Raw genomic sequence first — 23,482 nt, 5'->3', positions numbered from 1 at the left:
TGAATCAGTCATCAAAAACCTTCCCAAAATCAAAAGTCCTGGACCAGATGGCTTCACCAGTGAATTCTACCAAACCTTCAAAGAGGATCTAATACCAATCCTGCTCAAACTCTTCCAAAAAATTGAAGAAGAGTCAGTACTCCCTAACTCATTTTATGAGGCCAACATTACCCTGATACCAAAACCTGGTAAGGACAACACAAAAAAAGAAAACTACAGACCTATATCTCTGATGAATACAGATGCTAAAATCCTAAACAAAATTCTAGCAAATCGAATACAACAATGCATTAAAAAGATTATTCATCACGACCAAGTGGGGTTCATCCCCGGGGCACAAGGATGGTTCAACATTCGCAAATCCATCAATGTGATACATCACATAAACAAAATAAAGGACAAAAATCATATGATTCTATCAATTGATGCAGAAAAAGCATTTGATAAGATACAACATCCATTTATGATTAAAACACTTACTAAAATTGGTATAGAAGGAAAATACCTCAACATAATAAAGGCCATATACGACAAGCCCTCAGCTAACCTCATAATTAATGGTGAAAAGCTGAAGCCCTTTGCTCTACGTTCAGGAACACGACAAGGTTGTCCCCTATCACCTCTGCTTTTCAACATAGTGTTGGAAGTCCTCGCCAGAGCTATCAGGCAAGAGAAAGAAATAAAAGGCATCCAAATTGCGAATGAAGAAGTTAAATTGTCACTCTTTGCAGATGACATGATGCTATACATAGAAAACCCTAAAGACTCCACCAAAAAGCTATTAGAAACAATCAATGAATACAGTAAAGTTGCTGGCTACAAAATCAACGTACAAAAGTCCATTGCTTTCCTATATACCAACAATGAAATCTCAGAAAAAGAGATAGAAAAAACAATTCCTTTTGCAATTGCAGCAAAAAGAATAAAATACCTAGGAATAAACTTAACCAAGGATGTGAAGGATTTATATGCTGAAAACTATAAGACATTTTTGAAAGAAATTGAAGATGACACAAAGAAATGGAAGGACATTCCGTGCTCATGGCTTGGAAGAATCAACATAGTTAAAATGGCCATATTACCCAAAGCAATATACAGATTTAATGCAATCCCCATCAAAATCCCAATGGCATTTTTTAAAGAAATAGAACAAAAAATCATCAGATTTGTTTGGAACCACAAAAGACCCCGAATAGCCAAAGCAATCTTAAGAAAAAAGAACAGTGCTGGAGGTATCACACTGCCTGACTTTAGCTTGTACTACAGGGCTACAATAATCAAAACAGCATGGTATTGGCGGAAAAACAGACACGTAGACCAATGGAATAGAATTGAGAACCCAGAAATAAAACCACATAAATATGGACAGATAATTTTTGACAAAGAAGCTAAAAACATACAATGGAGGAATGACAGCCTCTTCAATAAATGGTGCTGGCAGAATTGGATAGCCACGTGCAAAAGAATGAAACTGGACTGCTATCTGTCACCATGTACCAAAATTAATTCAAAATGGATCAAAGACTTAAGCATAAGACCTGACACAATAAACTGCATTGAAGAAAACATAGGTACTAAACTTATGGACCTTGGGTTCAAAGAGCATTTTATGAATTTGACTCCAAAGGCAATGGAAGTAAAAGATAAAATAAACAAATGGGACTATATGAAACTTAAAAGTTTCTGCACAGCAAAAGAAACCATCGACAAAATAAAGAGGCTACCGACTGAATGGGAGAAGATTTTTGCAAATAGTTCCTCCGATAAGGGTCTAATATCCAAAATATACAAGGAACTCATGAAACTCAACAACAAAAAAACGAACAACCCAATTGAAAAATGGGCAGAGGACCTAAAGAGACATTTCTCTAAAGAGGACTTACAAATGGCAAATAAACATATGAAAAAATGCTCAACATCACTAATCATCAGAGAAATGCAAATAAAAACCACAATGAGATATCACCTCACCCCAGTCAGAATGGCTATCATCAACAAGACAAATAGCAACAAGTGTTGGAGAGGCTGTGGAGAAAAAGGAACCCTCATACACTGTTGGTGGGAATGCAGACTGGTGCAGCCGCTATGGAAGGCAGTGTGGAGGTTCCTCAAGAAATTACGAATAGAATTACCATATGACCCAGCAATCGCTCTCCTGGGTATCTACCCCAAAAATATAAAAGCATTTCTCTATAGAGACACGTGTACTCCAATGTTCATTGCAGCTTTGTTTACGGTGGCCAAGACATGGAAACAACCAAAATGTCCTTCGATAGATGAATGGATAAAGAAGTTGTGGTACATATACACAATGGAATACTATTCAGCATTAAGGAAAGATGATATAGGAACATTTCTGACAACATGGATGGATCTTGAGAATATAATGCTAAGCGAAATAAGTCAGACAGAAAAAGCAGAGAACCCTATGATTTCACTGATATGTGGTATATAAACCAAAAACAAGACAAACAAATGAGAAACAAGAACTCATAGACACAGACATAGTTTAGTGGTTACCAGAGGGTAAGGGGGGTGGGGGGAGGGAGATGAGGGTAAGGGGGATCAAATATATGGTGATGGAAGGAGAACTGACTCTGGGTGGTGAACACACAATGGGATTTATTGATGATGTAATACGGAATTGTACACCTGAAATTATGTAATTTCATTAACAATTGTCACCCCAATAAATAAATTAAAAAAAAAAAAAAAAAAAAAAAAAAAAAAAAATTGTGGGATGTCCTACATTAAATTGCAGTGAGCCAGAGAGTGTCAGAAAGAGACAAGAATAGTTAACCAGTTAACAGCTGTGCGCCAACCACCCAAAGACTGCTCACATGCCTGAACGAAGGTTGGAGCTCTGACTCAACTTCCAAGAGTCTATTAGCTGACCAGCAGATGCCACCGCATGCTCCATCTGCATGAATGGTCAGTACTGTTGCCTATAACCATCAAAAGTAGTATGTGTTTCTTCTGTGCAGACTGTGCACCTATCCTAGAACTGCTCCACTTCACCTTTTCCTGCCCCCCTTATCCGTACCCAAGGTAAATTCTTTTCAAAGCAATTTATATCTTTCTTCCCCAAAACACAATGTATAAAAGCGTCTGTTGCCTCTGGGACAGCGGACATGTTGTCTGCTCCGTCTAACCTTGCTGCTGGTGGTTTAGATTTCATGCCCCAGGACTTGGTCTTTTTCTGGCTAGCATATGGCTCAACAAACCTTTTCTTTCAGAATAGCTTTCTGCCATGAACGTTTTTTTGTTTGACACGGGCATCGGGAGGTAAGAGGAAGAGCAGCAAACAGCTCTACCCAATATCTGTCAAACTCAAGGGAGCCTACCTTTGTCTCTGATCATCCATCTCCTTCCTTTTCTTTGTAAACCTATGGTTGACTCCTACTAAGTCATCTAGCAAAAAATGAAACTGAGAAGACCTCCTGAAAAGTGAGATGCTGGCTTGCAAGCCCAATATGTTTATCACAAAATACATCCATTCCGTAACTATGTATCTATTCAACACCTTAAAATGCATAGCATATCACTGTGTCTCCGTCCCAGAGGGCTTCATTTTAACAACATGTGGTATTTGGGGCTGTGGGAGGGGGAAAGAGAGTGGCAAAGAAATGCCCTTCTCTGCTTTGATGGGGCAAGGAGGTTAGAACCATCACCACTCCATGATAAATGAGAGAATTCTCTCTCTCTCTCTCTCTCTCTCTCTCTCTCTCTCTTTCTGATGGAGCTAAGCAGAATATTCCCAAGCTCACCCAAACTGCTGGGCTGTTGATTGCGTTTTTCAAATATGCTAGTCTCCATTTGGGACTGCTTTGTTTTAGAGTCTCTGTTTAGCTGTGTACCTACCCTCACAGCAAATGAATCACAAAGGGTACAATTTTGTAAATCAAAAAAAATCAAGAAATACATAGGTTAGCAACTAGAAAAAGCCAGAGAGAGACAAGTCCCTGCCAATGGTTTTTTCAAGCCTCAGCCCAGCTGTGTTTATTTCCATCCATTACATACCGACAAGGGTCAGGCTTCCAGCTGGGGGAGAAGAGCTCAGGGCCTGAGAAAGGAGATCACAACCGCGACACAGGGCTAGGACACGGTGCTGCCAGGCCAGGGCCAAGCAGAGGTCCCCAGCACCCTGCAAGGACAACGCGTAGCCTTGAGGTCAGACAGGGCCCGTTTGAGTCCCGGCTTCACAAAGTATTAAGTGTATTAAATACATACAAGACCTATGCATTTCAAATATTCTAAGACTTCTATAAAGAGAATGACTTTTAAAAATCCCAAGTCACTTAGTTCTGTCACTGTTGTTTTCAACTTGTGTATAAAAACACCTATGGCAAGTGGAAGTCCTACAGCCATTTCCAAACAAAACAAAAAAAAAGAAAGAAAGAAAAGATGTGGTTTCATAAGCAAAGGAAACAAAGACATTTAGATTCTATGAGAGAGGCACATTTGAAACCCCTGAAAGTGACCTTATTCAGAAACTATTTCGGTCATCTGGGAAATCAACCGAGACTACAAATATTTGCTTTTGTTCTGCTCTTCAATTTATTACTCAGTCTCAGAGAAACTAAAGCATTAATAACATGTTTATGCAGATGACAGGATCAGCTGTGTCACCTTTAGTAAGTTTCTTAATGTCTCTGAACCTCAGTTCCCTCATCTTTAAAATGAGTACAGTAATGGCAGCTATCTCAAAGGTGTATTGTGAGGGTAAATGAGAGAACATAAGTAATGTATTTAACATGGTGTCCAGCTCGTGGCCAGAATTTAACAAAGGAAGTTAAAAGTACCCAAATAAGCCAGCTGAGAGGTCCACTTACGGTAAACATTTCTACCACCATCAGCCATTCAGGGATGAGTCCAACACAACCCAGCCCCAACCTGCAGCCTCTAACCTTAACTGAGACTTACTGACCTGGGAAAGCCTTGGAGAGGGTCACTTTTTCAGATGGAAGCAGCAAGCTGTATGTATGAGTTACATGCAACTGAAAGGGACACACACACACACACTTTTTTGAAAAGCTCCTTTAACACAGCCTACCATGGAACCTGAAATTCCCTAAGTCATTCACTCCTTAAAGTCCTTTACTCATGAAGTGAACTTAACAAATGATTATATGGAATCAGGGAACCATTAGCTACCTAACGTGATAATAACAATCACACTCTCATAGATTCAACACCAGTTGGACCAGTCACCTCTGGGCCCTGTAATCATTGCTAATCCTCCCAGTCGTACAAGGTAGATACTGTGCCCATTTTAAGATGAGGGCACTGAGACTCAGAGAGCCTAGGTCAGCACGCAGTACTACAGAGCCTGTACATGGAGCAGGAATTCAAACCCAGGTCTGCCCCACTCCAACGCCTGTACATTCTGCCACACGTTCTGCTACACCATGTCACCTTGGCGTTCTGTAGGTTAGTTCCACAGAAATGCCTGAGCACCCATTGTGATTGGGCAGTGAGGGGGGTCTTGAAGAACTAATATTGAACACATGTTAAATGTACTTGTTAGCCCATCTCCAAGACAGTCCCCACCTCCTGGTATTCATGCCCATGTGTAGTCGCCTCACACAGTGTACATGCGTTGGGCTATGAAACTAATATAATACACCAGGAGTGGTGGTATGTCATTACTGAGGTTAGGTAGATTCTGCCTTGCTCTTTTTTGGATGACTTTGACGGGGGGAAGCCAGCTGCCATCTCTTGAGGCAGCCCAGTGGAGAGGCCCACGGTGCAAGAAATCGTGGCCTCCTGCCAACATCCATGTGAGTGACCATGTTGGAAACAGATCTTTCAGCCTCAGTCAAGCCTTCACTGCTTCTCTGGTTAACACTTTGACTCCAGCCTCGTGAGAAACCCTGACCCACAACCACCCAGCTGGACTGCTCCCTGATTCCTGACCCTGAGAAACTTTGTGAGATAACAAATGTTTGCAGTTTTGAGCTGTTCAATTTGGGGGTAATTTGTTATACAGCAATAAATAAATAATGCAGTGGACAAATCAGACGGAATTTGAGGCTTAAAGAAAGTCTAAGCCAAGGGGAGTGGAGGAGGGTGTTAACAAAAGGTAATAAAGAAATGTGGAGCATGAGTGCAGACAAAAGGCGAGATCAGTTGAAGTGAAAAAATTATGTTATAAAAATATTAGCAAATACTTATATATCACTTCCTATGTAGTGTTCTAGGTGTTGTTAATATATTAGCTCATTTAATCCTCATAACAATCCTATAAAGCAGTAGTAGTTATCCCCATTTTACAGATAAGAAAAATGAGGCATAGAAGACAAATAACTTGCAGGGTTCCCTCAGCTAGGAAGTGGCAAAGCTGGAATTCACCGCAAGCAATGCAGCTCTAAGTTCTACACTCTTAACCGCTCTATACACTGCCTCTCAGATCTAAAGAGAACTGGAGGGGGGTGGTAGATGAAGTTAACGGGGATCAAATTGTGCAGTGAACACACAATGGGATTTATAGATGATGTAATACAGAATTGTACACCTGAAATCTATGTAACTTTACTAACAATTGTCACCCCAATAAATTTTAATTAATTAAATAAATTAATTAATAATAAATTTAAAAAAAGAAAAAAAGAAAGAAAGAGAACTGGAGAAAGCCCTCCAAGTGGGCCAGGGTCTGAGCAAACCCCAGACTTTTGGTCTAGAGTCGTTGATTATTGTTTTGACAAAGACAATATAGTAAAGTACATTGTATAGCAATGCTCTATTGATTTCATTTAATCCTTGATTTCATTTAATCTGCCCAGGGGAGAGGCAGAGAGATACTATTATCTCCCCATTTTACAGAGGAGAACACTGAGGTTGAACAATGTTAAAGAACCACTTGGATCTCTGAATTTGAAATGAGTTTTCTCGGCATATTAGGGAATTTTTCAGTTTTAATTTAAGCAAATTCTGGCATATTGAAACTCCCTTCCTTACCTTACCCACTGACATTTGCTTTTACCTATTTACATTTCAGATTCCATGCACTAAAAAAATAAATAAAGCAAAGAGGAAGCAGCCCCATGAGCAGAACATGAGGTTCATGTACTACCTTAATTCCAACCAGGGAAAAGGACATTCATAACAAAACACAATCACGGTAATATTCAAAATCAATTTAAGCAAACAAGAGTGGCATAATTAAAGTCAGAGCTCGGGGCCTTTTTCCAAGAGAGTAAGATGGATTGGAATAACAACCACTACCCCCACCACAAGTATAATTAAATTAAATATGCATGCATATTGTTGAAGAATAATCACTGTAATAGCCCCCAAAGAAAAATTTGTTTATTTCTAGTCAATTGAAAAAATGTATTACTGATTTTCCCCCCAACAATGTAGCAATTGTAAAATGCACAGAAATGCAGCAAAACTAATGCCAAGGTTAAAATATGAAGGTGCCAATGACAGAAAACTGGAGAGTTTCAAAAAAACCTTAGAGCTACAACATCACAGTCATAATTTTCTCTTCCTCCACATGCCATCTGCCCTCACACACTTCCATTTCCTCTAAACTGAAAGTCTACAGAGGGAGCCCAAAAGATGTATCCATATTTTAAGAAAGGAAAAAAACTATTAAAATTGTAATACTCAATATATACGGATAACAAAAGATGAATACAAGTCACGTGCATACATTTTTTTGGCACCCCCGGTATGTGCACTCCACATTATCTAGTCATGGGGAACTTCTTTTCCTGTTTACACTAGAATTTCTTTTATTTGGGTTGGGAGGACAGCCTGAGATCCGCATCTCTCACACATAATTTTAGAAACTGTGCCCTGTCAACCCGGAGCGTTCATTCTCAGGTCTTCTATGGAGAATGATATTGGCACTAATGAATGTTTCTTCTGCCATTATTGGTGAGGCAATTAGGTCTTCCTGACACTCGTGGCCACATAGCTCAGGCATGTCTGCAGGCGGCAGCGGGCCTCTGGGTAATCAATCATGTTTCTTGGCAGCGCTGTCAATCAGAAACTCACCTCAGTGGCACCTATTGATGGTTCTCAGCTTGCTAACACAGTCCTCACTCCCTCTTCTTTTTCAGGTTCATGGTAATACTGACTTTGAGCCTGCTGTTTTTCATCATAGAGTAGAATTGCTTCATTTTTCTCTGCGTGTGTTGATTCTCCCCCCCACCCCCAGCCCCAGCTTTATCCTTTCAACACTATCAGAGAAAATACAGTATTCAACATGAATTCCCCAGAGGGCTTTCTGGCCATGGTTTCAATAGATATTATTCCATATTTCATTTCTTTTCCTTCCCCTTCCTTTAGACACCTCAAACTACATCCTGCCAATCCCTACAATAACCCCAAGACACCAGTACTCCATTTTCGTCTATATTTCTGACCATATATTTGACTTCTCCTTAGTGTCCTAGAAGTCGTAATGAACTATCAACAGGGAATTGAATTGTTCTCCCCATGACAGAACGGTTCCCAATTTTATCACCAAACTGTATTTGCAGAGACCTCACATGCTGGATTTTGGGGGACCACCTCAATTTCAAATAATCTGCTTCTCAAACCAGTGATTCCTAGCTTTGGTTTGGAAAATCAGATCATAGCACGCTGCCAGAAGCCACTCAAAAGAGTTTATTTTAAGTAATTATTGTATTGACATTATTTTTGTTTGCTCACTCAGAAAGCCATCAGCACTACAAAAAGACCTATTTCAATTAGAAACAGCAGCTTTACTTTTTTGTATAAAATACAAGGAAACCTTGTATGGCAAATTAGAAGCGATGAATCACTTGTTTAGTACCTGTGCCCCACCCCCACCAGCACCATAACAGAAGTTTGAGCCCTGCCCTCAGTGTGCTTGCAAACCCACATGTATTTACACACACAATGGCTAGCTAGCCCTTATCAATCCTCAAACTCATACTCATAGAAGCCACCTCTGTGATGACATGAGACGCATTGAGGAATGACCCTTTTCTCTCTACTTTCCACAATTCCTGGGGTCGTGTTTTCCAGATTTAACGACTCCTGGTAGGCACCTTCCTCACTCCGTCCACTTACAAGTGTCCTGGGCAACTGGCGATCTGTTATCAGTATTTTGGCAGCTTCCCCTCCCCTTCCCCACGCACAAATGAGAATATTATTGCTTTCTACAAAATCTCTCCATAAATAAGGATGATGGTCAGCACGAAAAGCATCAGTGTATACAACAGTCTTTAAATGGGTAACTGAAAGAGTTTTCTTCCAAGGATGACTTCCAGGGACATTTGAGCCACCATATTTGTTCAGGTGGCAGCAAAAAACAATTGTAGTAACATAGCTAAAGAATTAAACAGTGGGTCAACTGGAAACTAAAGACAGCCTGTGGAAAAGGAAAAGGGAGGAGATTGCAATAATAACTGACACTTATGACCACCAATCATGTGGCATTGTGCTAAGCACAACCATGCATTCTCTTTCATAATCCTCGCTAGAGCCCTGTGAGATGGGTCCTGCTGCTAGACACACTTCTCAAATGAAGAAACAGGCACCGTGATATTGATCACCCAGCTAGGAAGCAATGGAATCCAACCCAAGACTGTCTGACTCCAGAGTTCCAGTTTTCAATTACTTTGTTCTATGTAGTCAGGCTGGACTCTGCACTCTCCAGGGGAGCGGGTTACAATGGCCCTATATCCCAAACTCTCTTAAATACCTTTTGCTTTGACCCTATATCCACCAAACAATCTTCAGGTTATAATTTGGCCTGGCTGGTATCATGACAACAGGGAGAGTTTTGTGAGGTGTGTCAGAGTGGTTTCTCCCCGTAAAATGATGAATGGGAGGTTTCCTGCCTACCTCAGCCTCCTGAACTTTCACTTACCAAGAGTCAGGCCCTCGAGCCTGAGCATACCCCACCTCTGTAAACTGGGGCCAGATCCTGGAAGACTCCAGCTCCATCCAGCCCTCCTTTGTGCAAAATCTCCACCACTTCCAACCTCCAGTTTTTACTTTTGGTTTCCCGTAAACACTAGACCTCAATGTTCTTCTTTAGCTAAGGGAAGGTGGCAAATGCAAACTTGCTAACACTTTGAGTCTCAACCTCCATCATTTCATTTCAGTTCTACGCTCTTTTCTTCTCTCCACACTCGTATATAAGTTTTCATTAAAACCATAAGACTCCCCCTTATCAATGCCCCTTAAAACCGGTTGCCTTGTCTGTACAGTTCTATTAGCATCACCCCAGTATCAGGTTGCCTTTGTGCAGTTTCTGGGCTCTATGAAGAAGTAAGATCTGAGCTAGTCCCTCGATTGCTATGCTAACAAAATCCTTTATATACCACACACATATTACATATAGCACCTACATATAAAATACATTTTTATCTGTCTTTCATCTAAAGGAAAAGGCTATGCCAAGCACTGAGTGTTTACCATGTCCTGACAGCTCATGCCCCAAAGGCAGGGCCTGCCCACACCCCTTCTAAGGATCCATCTGTGCTCTGATTCCACAGGAAGGGTCTGTGAATCAAGGGGAACTAATCTGAACCCTCACAAACCCTTATCAGGGCCTGATGTGAAAAGTGAGCTCAGGCCATCAGGGTGCTAGCTTGGCAACTTGACTGGGAAACAATGGAAGACAGGGCTACTGCGCGATGGTGCTGAGGGCCATGCGGTTGGGCTTGGGCCACGACAAGCCATCAGCACACTGACATTGTGAGGGGGCAGAACGTCACAGTTGGTTAAAGAGAGACAAGCCGCATGGAACAGAGGTGATTAGAATGGCTGCACACACATGTGGAAAAAGCATGTGCCAAGTAGGCCTGTTTTTCAGGGTGATACACATAGTGGAGAAAGAATGAAGGATGCCTAGGGCTTGACAGGACGAAGGGAAAAGAAACAAAGCCTCAAATGAAATTAGAAATGAGCAAATCACTGACCCAATCAGAGCTGCAATGTGGAATCCAGGAAGGAAGGAAGGTAGGAAAGGAGGGAGGGAGGGAGGGAGGGAGGGAGGGAGGGAGGGAAGGAGGGAGGGAGGGAAGGGGGAGGGAGGGAAGGAGGGAAGGAGGAAGGGAGGCACCTTCTATAATACATACAATGCCCTAAATTCTTACCAAGGACAAGCTTGCCCCACAGGACAGTCCAGGTTCTCACCTAATCTCAACTAGAATAAGAAAGACTCTTTCCTGTCAGCTATGGATTTACATTTTGTTCTGATGACAAGATTTGGGGGCTGAGCACATACCAGGCAAAGTAAAGACAGTGCACAATGGCCTATACGTTTTATTAGTGTGAGCAGAACAGAGGCCTAACGTCCACTCCATTTTTGTAGACATGGCCTGCAGTCAACACACTACATTATTGCCTGTCGCAAAGAGCCTGTCATTGCCACTTAACACCATGCACCATGCAATCCTCATTCCAATCCTGACGTTCTCTAATTTCACCCCAACCCTGATCCAGGATTGGATGTGAAACTCTTCAAAAACACTCCAGTTACAGCAAGTTTCCCTTTCCACATAAAATGAACACATTTCTTTCTTATTGTGGCTGCTTACATGAGCACTTTCCACCATTCTTGCCGATTCTCTGCTTTCACTGGGGATGCTAGACATTGAAGGGGGTTACTGAAAATTCAAGTCAAAATTTAAAATTAAAATACATTTTCTGGGCCCTGCAGAGTGTACCAAAATGGTTCCTCACCTTAGTGTAAGAGCTGCAAATACAATGGTGAAAAGGTAGCACTTTGGCTTGTGGCTTGTAGGTCTCATTCTTTTACAATTATACCCGGATGTCAAATATCAGTGACGGCATTTAAAACCTACGGAGTTGCTGAGTGTTTAAAATGGATCAGTCTGCCTTGTGAAAAAGCTGAAGTGAAGAGAAGACAGGTCTGTTTAACACAGCATGTGTTTTTTTTTTCTAACTACCCAGCGACAAGTTGCAGGAAAGAGTTATACAGGTACTTACTATTTATAACCCATGGCCACATCCACAAAATACTTTCTTCTCTGTCGATAGACATTGTCCTTAAATCCCTTCAATACAAAAGAGATTAAGTTATTTAACAGAGTGCCAAAAAATTAGCTGCTGAAGGCCTAAAAGAAAAGCACTGCAAGGTTGATTGAGCTTTCCATTCAAATGTTAATTTTTATCCTTGTATGACCATCTTGATGACACAGGCAGAAGCGAATTGTGCTTACAGTAAAACCTCATTAAATTTGGGCTCTACTAATTTGGAATATGTGAGAATTCAGGCTAAAGTTTACCTTTCTGCTAAGCAGACAGGATGACTTAGCCATGCAAATTGATATTAAGAACAATATGCTTTGGTTTTTCAAGTATCATTTACATGTAATTGATCTTAATCACAAATTAATCTTATCTTGGTCATTAAAACAGTTAACATGGTTAACATGTTATTTGGTAAGTTCACCTACATTTAATTGCTTTGGAGAAATGACAAAGTTATTTATTAAGAGTTCTATCATTCACAATAATTATCAAATCCCCAAATTAATATGAGTGAAAGAGGTTTTGCTGTATTTTATGAGTATAGCCACACAACGCAAAATCGATTTTAAGGGATTCATGCATAGGATAGCAGGATAGCTCCATTCCACTTTGAGTTCCTATGATTCAGATTAATCTTCAGTGGCTTTAAGACTTTCAGCCACCATCATAACACTTGGGAAATGAAACATCCCGTCTGTCATTCTTCAGTCAAGTGGAATCCTTCCAAGACAACTTCTTGGTTTACTCAAGAATTTCTCCTCTTGTCAACAAACTTTCCATTTTCCTTCCCTTCTAGTACTTTCAGATAATCAATTCTTTCCAGGGCTGTTTGTTCAAACTTCTGGAAGCCCAAGAGGAATTGTTTCAATATAACTTTTTACCATTACAACCCAAAAAAATAACCATGAAGCAGTGGCCACTCAGAGAATGGGGCCCAGGCAAGAAGACTAGCAGCTGGGATCCCGGGCTCTAAGAGGAGAGAGGCAACAGGCCCACAAAGGCCCAGCCTGTCGCTGCTGCAGCTCAGACACTTCTGTGCAAGATGGGCTGTGCAAGAGGAAAATCGTTCCTCATAGGAACATTCCATTCTCTCTTCTGGCTAAAGGAGAACTGGCTTTCAGGCCAGTTCTCTGGACTGGACAGAAATGAAGAACTTCCATTGCCAACAGCCTTCCTCTCAGGAATGACAAGAGAATTACTAACAAGGGGAGAGAGAGAGAGAGAGATCACCCAAACACACTGCCGAAATGAAGTATCCTGTCTTAGTAGCTAGCACTTTCTTCCTTTTGCTATGAATTGGGAGTTTTTTAACTGGGGCTCATCAGCAGGCTTGCAAAGCCTTAAAATGTGTATATACAAAATTTTGTGACCATAGTTACCACATTCACAAATGGGTCTGTGACCTAAACGGGGGTCTCCTGCTGTTGAAGGTATAAATGGTCATGCCAGAGAGTATGAGTTTCGACACTCACTAGTAATATCAGGCAACCCAGGGTGGTGAAACTGAAGAGATTGAAGCATCGTTATTACTCAAAAAGAGAGCAGGCCGTGACAAAAGGAAAAGAGTCATGCGAAAAGCACAGCATCTGTTCCCCGGTTCCTGCCAAACCGGACACCATGGTAACAGCCCCATAGTCTGCTGGGCTTCCTGAAGAATCTCAATCGTCTCTCCTCAGCAAACACCTGCACCTTTTCCAGGCATGTGAGAGAGTGATGTACTCATCATGCCTCATTAGCCTAGAGTGGTAGTGATTACGCGAACATTGTGGGCGATGCTGGGCTTCCAGGATGGAACCGGGAACCGGCAAAGTAAAGCAGGGCTGCTGGCTCCACTGGCTGTTACAGAGACACAGCATTACCTGGCCATGTACTGTAGACTGAAGCCAGGGATAGTTACCAGATAAAGTACAGGACATCCGTGTGATATTTGGGCATACTTATAAGAAAAAATTATTTGTTGCTTATCTGAAATTGAAATTGAAATTCAACTGAGCATCCTACAAATGTGCCAAATCTGGCAACCCTAGGGCCAGGAAAGTATCTGTTGCACACCCACCCTTCTTCTCTCGGTTTAAATCAAGGGAAACTGAAGACCAGCCAGCAACCTGAAGTGCTCCGCTAAAGGTACGTTGTAGCTATCCCAAATAAGTCAACCCTGATGGAATATTAGAATCAACTGGGGAGCATTAAATATGACTCAAACCTAGCCACATTCCCAGAGGGTCAGATTTGAACCTCACTTGGCATGAGACCCTGGCCTCGGGGTATTTTTAAATCCCCTACAGATCATTTGAATGGAAAGCTAGGGCTGAGGATCACTGACCTAGGACATTAGTTCTCAAACCCTAGAGCTCCTTCAAGTCCTTTTAAATACGAGTTCCAGGGTCCATCCTGAAAGTTCTGATTCAGGTGGCTTCACATGAGCCTCAAGGTACGGCACTTTTAACGAGCACCTAAACCACACTTTGTGGGTGGACCTTGAACCACACTTTGAACGATTCTCCCATTCTAGATCCTTGCTATTCAAAGTGTAGTCCCCAAACCTCCAGAATAAGCCTCAAATGAGAGCTCACTAGAAATGCTAGGGAGCTCCCTAAAAATCTCAGGACCCCCCATCTGCATTTTGAAAAGATTCTCCAGGTGATTTGTCCATTGAAGTTGGAGAGGCACTGACCTAGATAGATATTGAACCCTTCCTAGGGAGCCTCAGCAATCTCTTCTATTCCAAGCCCCTTCTGAGCCACCCCAGCACAAGGGGGCCATCCTCTCACAATAAGCCCTGTTTCAAAACTGGGATTATTCCCAAGCTCAAACAGTCCTTAGACAACTTGTTCCATCCTCATCAAATAATAATTTATAAAAACCACCAACTTACCAATATCGAGTTTTGCATGATGAACATTTGGTATGCTTATAAAAGAAATATGTGTGGTAAGAAAAAAAAATGAGTGAGGTAGGAGATTGCTAAGTACTTGCAATTATTTCAAGTGGCTACACAGAAAATAAGAGAAGGGATCATAAGGTGGGCATAATTAGGAGTAATGAAACAAAATTAAGCACAGGACAATGTACGCTTGGTATTGGAATAAATGCCACAGCAAGGTCAGTGGTTCCTGCGGTTGTTCCTTTAAAATGACTGACCCCCTTCCTGGTGAGTAATTTTCAAACTAGACTAAGGGGAGTTTTTGGAAATAGGAGGTTAGTGAGAAATCTTTTACTGTGCAGGCCCTACACAGTACGATCGGGATGATTTAACACAGCATTTCCATTCCTGGAATTAAGTATTTACTCTTGCCAACATACTTTGCAATTGTTTTATTAACTAGGCTATACAAACGCCACCACTTGGAAGTCAATAAGAATTTTATTTCCACTTTTCACGTAAGGAATTTGAGGCACAGAGGTAGACGGACTTGCCCTCATCCTGCAAGTTAATAGCTGGTGTCTGGGCAGTCCTGTTATTGCTAATCTCTTAAATTATACTTCTTTGCTAATTCTGACTCCTTTGGAGGTGGGGAAGGGGAAGGTGACAAATGGATGCTTATTAAGTAAGGCACTTTTGAGTATTTTCCTAATGTTCCAGAGCCTTACATGGGAATTTCTGTGAATTATTCTGAAATTGTAGGTGATGATGGCAAATATAACATGCTGTGTCTTTGAGAGAATTCAGCTTTTTAATAATACAATTGAATTAGATTTATTTGACCCTTTGTTTGAATGCTATGTTATGAATTAGTTTGAACTGATATGTTATGCCAAATGATCGGTTTGATCGAAAATTTCCCTCACGTTGAAGTTGCCATACTTAAAGCAGACTCCTCACACTGAAGTATAGGCCTGTTAACTCCAGCTCTCAGGTTCTGCTGAGGCAGCTGGTCCCAGGGCCACAGTTGGAGAACCACTGCATAGAGAGTATAGTCCCACTATCAGATTTCCTTCATTTAAATAAAATGAATATCTGTAAGCCATTACCCTCAGACCACAAAGCCCTCCTATAAGCATGATCCACTTGGGTTTCGCCTTTCTATCCCCCTGTTTTTAGCCCTCCTATAAGCATGATCCACTTGGGTTTCGCCTTTCTATCCCCCTGTTTTTAGACAAAAGGCACCAGGGGAAGGAAATGCTTGTAACGAATGAGTACATTGCTTATTTCTCCCAGACTGTTAACTGTACTTCATTCTGACCATAAAGAAGTTCCAGGTCTCTTGTGTTAAATAAAAACCGATGTAAAGGTGGAGAGAGGGAATAATGGGAAATGCTTACTTACGTATCATATTTCTTTAAAGGTGGTCGTTTTTACTGGCGTAGAGGAGAGATGGTGGTAAATACATTCCGGGTAGATGTGGGAAGAGATGCGTCTTCCATCACAGCCTTATTCTAAAAACCTCTGCCTTTCCATTGAGACTGACGTCCACTCCATTACTCTACTCCTAACTACCTCCAGTCAAGGAAAATAGCAAGGAGAATTTTATTCTCTCACTGAGCCCCATAATGCCAAGTTCTCCCTAGTTTCCCAAAGGAGTAATCAATTTCAGTTCATCGTTTTTCCAAGGGTCATCATCTGCAAGTATATTTCAGGCTGCCTAATTCTACAGAAATATTCTTCAAGGTTTAGAATCTACTCCTCCATCCAACCCTTTAAAAAATGAATGCTATGTGGAAATGCCATCTTTCTAACCTGTTTCCAGCCAACACATATTCACAGGGAAGCTTTATCATTTGAAAGTCTGCTCTCAGTGATGGGGAAGAAATAATAAATTGCTCTACAATAAAGCATTACAGCACAGAACATGGCACACCGCCTGGCACATGGGCAAAGCTGGAAGAGCATGTGTGGAATGGATTTTACTGGACACTTACTGGGTGATCAGCATCAAGCTCAGAACCATACATGAGAACTCTGTGAGAACATTTGTCTAATTCAGAGATCTTCCGGGGGAACCAGGGCACATCCTCTAGCTCTGTTGAAAACACAGTGCAGTTTCAAAAATATTAGTGCACAGATTGTGTTTTCCCCTTTGCAACATTTGTCAGATTGCAAAATCACCCGACAAGCAAAAACTGGCCTTGCCTTCTTCCTCTGTCCAAATGTTCTCTGGTGGATTCAGCGTCACAATTGTAGTTTGAAATTTCAGCAACTGAATGAGCTCATTGAATTCTGTTTTGCCACACTCACAGTCCACAAAGATTTCCACCTCTGAACTTCGTCGCCGGGATTTCCTGGACTCGATATGAACCATGTTGACATGTTTTTCCTGTGGAAATATAAGCAATATCTCTAAGTCACCTCCAGGGCACAATAAAAGAGATGCCACTAGCTGTTCTTGTTCAACTCTTACACAACAAGGTGCCAAATGCCCACAAAGGAAGAAAAGAAAATCTCCTCCCTCTTTGGTTGATGAAAACATGGAAATATTTTCAACCAGTGTCTCCATTAATAGGAAGAGACTGTGTGTCAGTTTTCCTGTCTCATTAAAAAAGGGAGGGTCATTAAGGTGTATACTATAAAATATATATTATAAAATATATTATAATCATAAACATCACTATTTCCCAGAGCAGTCCACATCCCACTGGTGGTATGCATGATTATTTTGTGGAAGAGGGGAGCAATTAGCTTATCATATTGGCATATAGTTCCCAGATTTATCTTTTTATTTGTATACGTTTTTCAAAAACATAACTAAAACTCAAACTCCTAATTTGATGGTGGTATACATTTTCCACTATAAATTAAAATTCTAAAATAAATGATTTAAAGTTTAAAAATAATCTTTGAAAAAAATGAGTAAATAGTACAATGGCAGGCAAATGAGGCAGAAATTTGGAAGGTGGTATGAAAATGACTGATGGTTGGGAAACATCTGCCAAAATATAGCCCATTTTGTAGAAAAAGAAAAGCAGCCAAGAGAGGATCTCCGAGGGCCAAGAGAAACCAAAAAACAAACATAAAAACCCTAAATGGGAGCATTTAGTAACTCTTCTCTCTCAGCAACCTCCAGGCTAGCTTCATACAAGGATGTTTTGCTACAACTATCACCCCATGATGGATTTTAGGGGTAAACGTCTCCTTACAAGAAGGTGTTTGAGGGATGGCAGCAGTTTAAAACTGAAACCTCAGGTTTCAGTTTCCCCAGAGATACAGTCTTCTTTTCCTTTGAGTTAACTGAAGACAGACTTCTCGTCTCCACCCTAACCCACCCCCAAATAGGAAGATACCCACCCGCCATCACTCAGGAAGGTACACTCTGATCAGCACAATTCCTAGTACAATCCTGGATGGCCTCAGAACGTTCAGCATAGGAGCAGGATAGGTAGTTTCCAGTGCCAGAGTAAGATCAAATCAAATAGCATCCCCTTGTATAAAGAACCTAGTCCTGTGACAAGGAAATTAAATGCTCTTTTTCTGTTTGGATTAACCTTTACACGAATGCCACATTTTCTAAATGACAGATAATAAAGGTAAGATTAATATTAAGTTCAAAGTTCAAGAGTCTTCAATCATATTGGGTCACTTTGGATTTTTAATGTTCTTTGGTTAAAGCAGAGTAGGTATTTTTAGACCAGGGAACTGAGGTCTCGATGGGGTTAGCGGTTTAGCTAAGGCCCCATGACGAGCTCATGGGCAAGGGAAAATTCAGGGCTGCTGACTCCTTCTCCAGGGGTTTTTCCACCGCACCCAGCTGTCTAACTGAATTGGCCTGCCTTTGGGCACTGTACAAAGACAGCGCTGGATGATATAATTGTGTGTAAAATATTTCCTCAGATTTTCATTACCACTGTTTATGGTGCCTGATCCTTTCTTCAAGGTCAAAAGAGAACAAGGAAATATTTGCCAAATGAGGCTGCTAATTCCCCCTCTCTAGTCATCAAAGAGGCATTACAATAACACCTGATATCTGTACACTTTACAAAGCCCGTTCACTCATATTACTTCATCACAACAATCTTGTTAGGTAGGAAGTATTATTGCTATTTCACAAATGAAGAAATTGAACCAAGGAAGCAGCTATGATTAGCCAAGCCTCGAGAACACAAGTCTGAATCCTCTGACTATAATTCCAACCATCTTTCCACTGCACTAGCAGCCCAAGGCACCATGCAGAGCTGGGCTTCCTACCTTATCTAATCAGCAGCCATCACCCCCAAACAAAATGCATTTGTAACGGAGGGTGCTTGCTGAAGAGCAGGGGATCCATCAGGTATATCCTGGCAAGAAGGCAATTGTTTATCTGGACGTTTCTAACGTCACCCTCAACCAGGCTCTTTTTTTGAGGGTTCAAACCACTAATTTGGGCCTTGGAAAAGACCACTGCATCTCTATAAGACAAAGAGAGCTAGTCCTAGCTTATACATATGGACAGTGACTCATCTTTACAAAAGACATGGGAAGCTCATGAAACAATAAGGCTTAGGGGAGTACAGAATGCCTATACTCATGTATCTCATTCTATGCAATAACTGTGCTCCTAGGACATGGGCATGATGCAACTATTAAATCAAAAAAGGCTGCCGGTTCTTGACATTTAAAGATAACCTGTTTGGCTTCTTTTGTGTTTGCATTTCCAGTTGAGGCTCACATTTTTTAATTACTGACTTCCTCACCTAGCAAGAGTCCACAGAATTACTTGTAGGCTAACTCTGAATTGATAAAACATATTTCATACAAATCTGCTTATTCCATTGTTTGGCAGACTCCCCTCATAAAATCTCATGAAGTTTGGTTTCTTTGAACCTTTCAATACATTATCCAGAAATTGATTCAGTAATGTTTCATAACATATGACAGATTTGTAACCAGGAACACAGTTACTTTTAAAGTTATGTAATGATATTTTACATTCACCTGAAAGAGTTTCAGTGCTTTTACCAATCCACCAACTTCATTTTTCAAGGAGAATACAACCGCGGTCTTGCCACCTTCAGTGGCGGTTTCACTTTTGCTGCTTCCCTTGTTGCCTTTTTTATCATCATTTTTGCCAGAGTTAGCTTTATTTAGCTTCAAGAAGGTAGAAACGGACACAGAAAAATATTAGTTAGGATTCATTTTTACTAGATTTTTTTTCAAATATTCCATTCATATGCTGGGAGCCCCAGCAATCATATAAACTCAAGAAGTTGCCATGTCAACTCATAACTTTTGATCATAAATATTGGTCTAATTTACTCTGGGAAACTGTTTTCCAGGGCTCTAAAATATCATCCAGTGGTTGAAATAAAAAGGGGATCAGATTTGCTTCATTTTAATAACAACAAAAATATGACCATCACAAAGTGAAAAAATCTCATATATGAATAATTCTTGCCTTTCTAGATTTATTCACAGCATAAAATTTGATGTTAGCCTAGTTGAATCATATGGAAACTATATTAATTATTAAACATAACACAAATACGAAGAAACATTTTTCACAACAATCACTATAGTTTCAATTAAATCTTAAAAACAAAATATTCATTTCATTCTGAATTATGTCAGGTCATGCACTGAAATTGATAACCTTACTTTCTGCAATTAGATCCACATTGCCAATGTGAATCTATCTACAGAAGTTCAGCACAAAGGGATGTATTAAAATAAGGCCATCTGTGTCAGCAGATGATATCTGAAAAGTGGCTGTTAAAATTCAGCCACAAAGAAAAGGAAAGAAAAGAAATGGGATGTGGGGGGGTGGGAGATGGGGGAGAGAGGGAGAGAGAAGGGCGGGGCTGGAGAGAGAGAGAGAAATAACTAGCTAATCGTTAGGATCAAAGAGCAGTTTAGTCTTATTGGCTAAAGACAAAAATGACAAATTCCAGAAACTCGGATCACATTGTCAGAAATGCAGAAGGAAAAGCTGGAGACTTTCATTTGACAGACAAAGCAAAATTAGGGTACAAGAAAATGAAGAATCAGGTGGGCAGAGAACTTTCTCCCTGGAGTATAGTGATATAATACAATCACACCAATCTATTGCTTTCTCATGAAACTGAGAAATGTACATTAGATATGGAACCCAGTGAATAGTGATTTACCATTGCCTTCCTCTGATTTCTCTACTGGCTTTATTTTCACAAGTTAGTATTGCCTTACTCGCTAAATTTTTACATCATAAAAAAAATATTTCATTATTTATGACCTAAGGGAGAGAAGAAGCTTAAGCAGACATTGGCATTTGATAGTGTGTTTAGTCATTAAAAGCTCAAATGTCTTAGTACTCTCTCCATCTGCCTCCTCCTCACCACCTAACACACGTATCTTACATATTTAAGTAGCAGTTTTCTTATATGAAAGGGTCACACATTAACCATAACTCTGAGTTTTCTTGTTTTCCTCTAGCAGTTCATTATGACTTCTAAATTCCTCAATGTAATGTCTCAACAAAATATTCATGATATTTAAATGTTAAAAAAAAATTAAGTTTTCAGTCTCATTCCTACAAATTGATTTAAATAGTTCTATAAAACTTGCCCTGATTACTTTTAGACATTTTTAACAGTAATAATATACCAATACAATACAACCCTCTGGCACGTATTTGGAATTATAATATTAAAACAGATTTTTCTGATACAGACTGAATTGTATTTGGTAGATAAAGTCTGATAGAACAGTAATGAAGTATCACTTAATATTTTTAATGACTAGGAATCTGAATACATTTTTCTTTCACTGTCTTTTTTTATTAAATCCCATGACGATTACCTCACATCAGGATCTAAAATCCTGCAAAATATTACTTTTTTATTGTTAACATTTAAATATAAAACCTGCCTTAAATATTGAAACAAGTGGTGTATTGCTTTCATTCCTCCATCAATTAAACTGAAAATAAAAATGGGGTAATGAGGGATACAGGAGAAAGTTTTTTGAAAGGAATGCAGCCATTCTTTTATTCTAATAACCAGCACCTATAGACAAAAATAGAAAACAATTACTTCTGCATTTAAAGATCAGGCTTTGTAGATGGAATAGGGTCTAGGTAGGAGACAAAACAATCTTGCAGGAACCATAGAAACCTATTTAATTTCTTCTCCCTGTTCCTACTCATAACAAATGGCCTTTCAAAATTCTCCACACCTATTTTGGTTGTGGATATAAGACACTGGTTCATACAATCTCCTGTCCTTAATATTCAGGACCTTCTTTGCTTTCTACTTATAAACTTTGAGGAAGGGAAGTTTAGCTGTAGCGATCAGTATACTTGCTTTACTTTATGGGGAGAGAAGGAAAACTGGAGGCAGACAGGAGAAAGGCAGAGTACACAGGTGATAGAGGAAGGAGTTGAGGTGTTTGTGCTTACTCTACATCAGGTGTACAAAGGGCAATATGGCAGGATAAGACGACCACTACCCTAGAAAACACTCTCTAGAGAGTGCTAGCTACTCAGTACTCACTGTTAAGCTGCCAAGTAGTTGTTGCTCTTCAGGCACTGCTGAATCCAGGGAAAGCCCTCTCCTTGCCCAGTATTTACTGGAAAACATCATCATTGCCGGCTGCATGGATCCTGATGTAATTTTCTTTCTCTGCAGCAGAGGGGACTAGAGGGGCAGTGGCAGCCCTGAGGAGACTGAAAGAGGAAGGAGAGTGAGAACAGAAGCCGGCTCGGGGCGCTGTCCAGAACCCTGGTGCTGAAGAAAGTGAATCCTCTCCTTCCCAGACTCCTTTATATGAGTGACTGAGGACTGATGGAACGCTGATTAGAAAGAAACTCATTTCAGGCTGCTGATGGCCACGGACAGATTACAGGCCTGAAGCCTGGGGTTATCTGTGCTCATGGTGCGATTTGTTTCATAGGTCGAGTAGCTGTTTTGGCATTGGTGGTGAACAATACATAACAGAGTATTATTTGTAAAAGAAAACATCAGTCTACTGATGTTAGCTCCCATCATTCAAACCTGCTACTGGCAACTTAACCTCAGTCTTTAGGTGACTATGAATTCAAAGGTTTTGCGCTCTTTTTCCAAAAGGAGGAAAATTATTTTAGGAAAATCAGCACTGCTGATCTCCTAAGCCACTTTATTTTGCGAATTAGCTTTTACCGATCTGATGTGTATGGTTCTGTGCATGCACGTGTGTGTGTGATGGTTTTCATAAACGGCACTGCTTCCCAATTGTGTGATGCCATTTTGTGGTGTCAGTCAGGCAACTGTATTGTGAGGCTTTGATTTAGCCATGTATATAAATATATGCGAATATATTTTTATACACCACACAGACATAACTGAGACACTTACCCTAGACTCTTCCTCACTAAGCGGGAAGGAAAAGGAAACTAAATGTCTATATATCAGTCATTCCTTTAGTGCTATTGATGTGGTTACTGACTTTTTCCTCTTCACTTGTAACTAGATCAAATCCAACACATTTGAAATGCATAGATCAATTGATGTACTTATTCAAACTTAAGCAAGTCATAAAAGTCAATATATCACGGGAATATATTGCCATCCTCCTGAGGGATGAAAGACTCTTGACCAAATTTGCTTGACTACAAAATGAAACAAAACCTGGGGG

At 40.4% G+C, this 23,482-nt stretch overlaps 1 protein-coding gene across 1 annotated transcript in view; it reads right to left on the bottom strand.

The window, feature by feature from the left end:
• The window catches only part of TPH2 (tryptophan hydroxylase 2), a 96,824-nt gene extending 73,837 nt beyond the window's left edge, over positions 1-22,987 (bottom strand). The window contains exons 1-5 of the mRNA XM_081059308.1: positions 22,363-22,987; positions 19,832-19,984; positions 17,057-17,240; positions 16,846-16,946; positions 11,941-12,008 (exon numbers count right to left, since the gene is read on the bottom strand). Coding sequence (XP_080915434.1) covers positions 11,941-12,008; positions 16,846-16,946; positions 17,057-17,240; positions 19,832-19,984; positions 22,363-22,467 — 611 coding nt within the window. The 5' untranslated portion in view covers positions 22,468-22,987. The remainder of the gene's footprint in view (positions 1-11,940; positions 12,009-16,845; positions 16,947-17,056; positions 17,241-19,831; positions 19,985-22,362) is intronic.
• Between the last annotated feature and the right edge of the window lie 495 nt (positions 22,988-23,482).

This window comes from Rhinolophus hipposideros (genome assembly GCF_964194185.1).
Source record: "Rhinolophus hipposideros genome assembly, chromosome: 9".
Classification (NCBI taxonomy): Eukaryota; Metazoa; Chordata; class Mammalia; order Chiroptera; family Rhinolophidae; genus Rhinolophus; species Rhinolophus hipposideros.
Note: the sequence above shows the minus strand (reverse complement) of the source record. Positions and strands in the feature narration are given on the sequence as shown.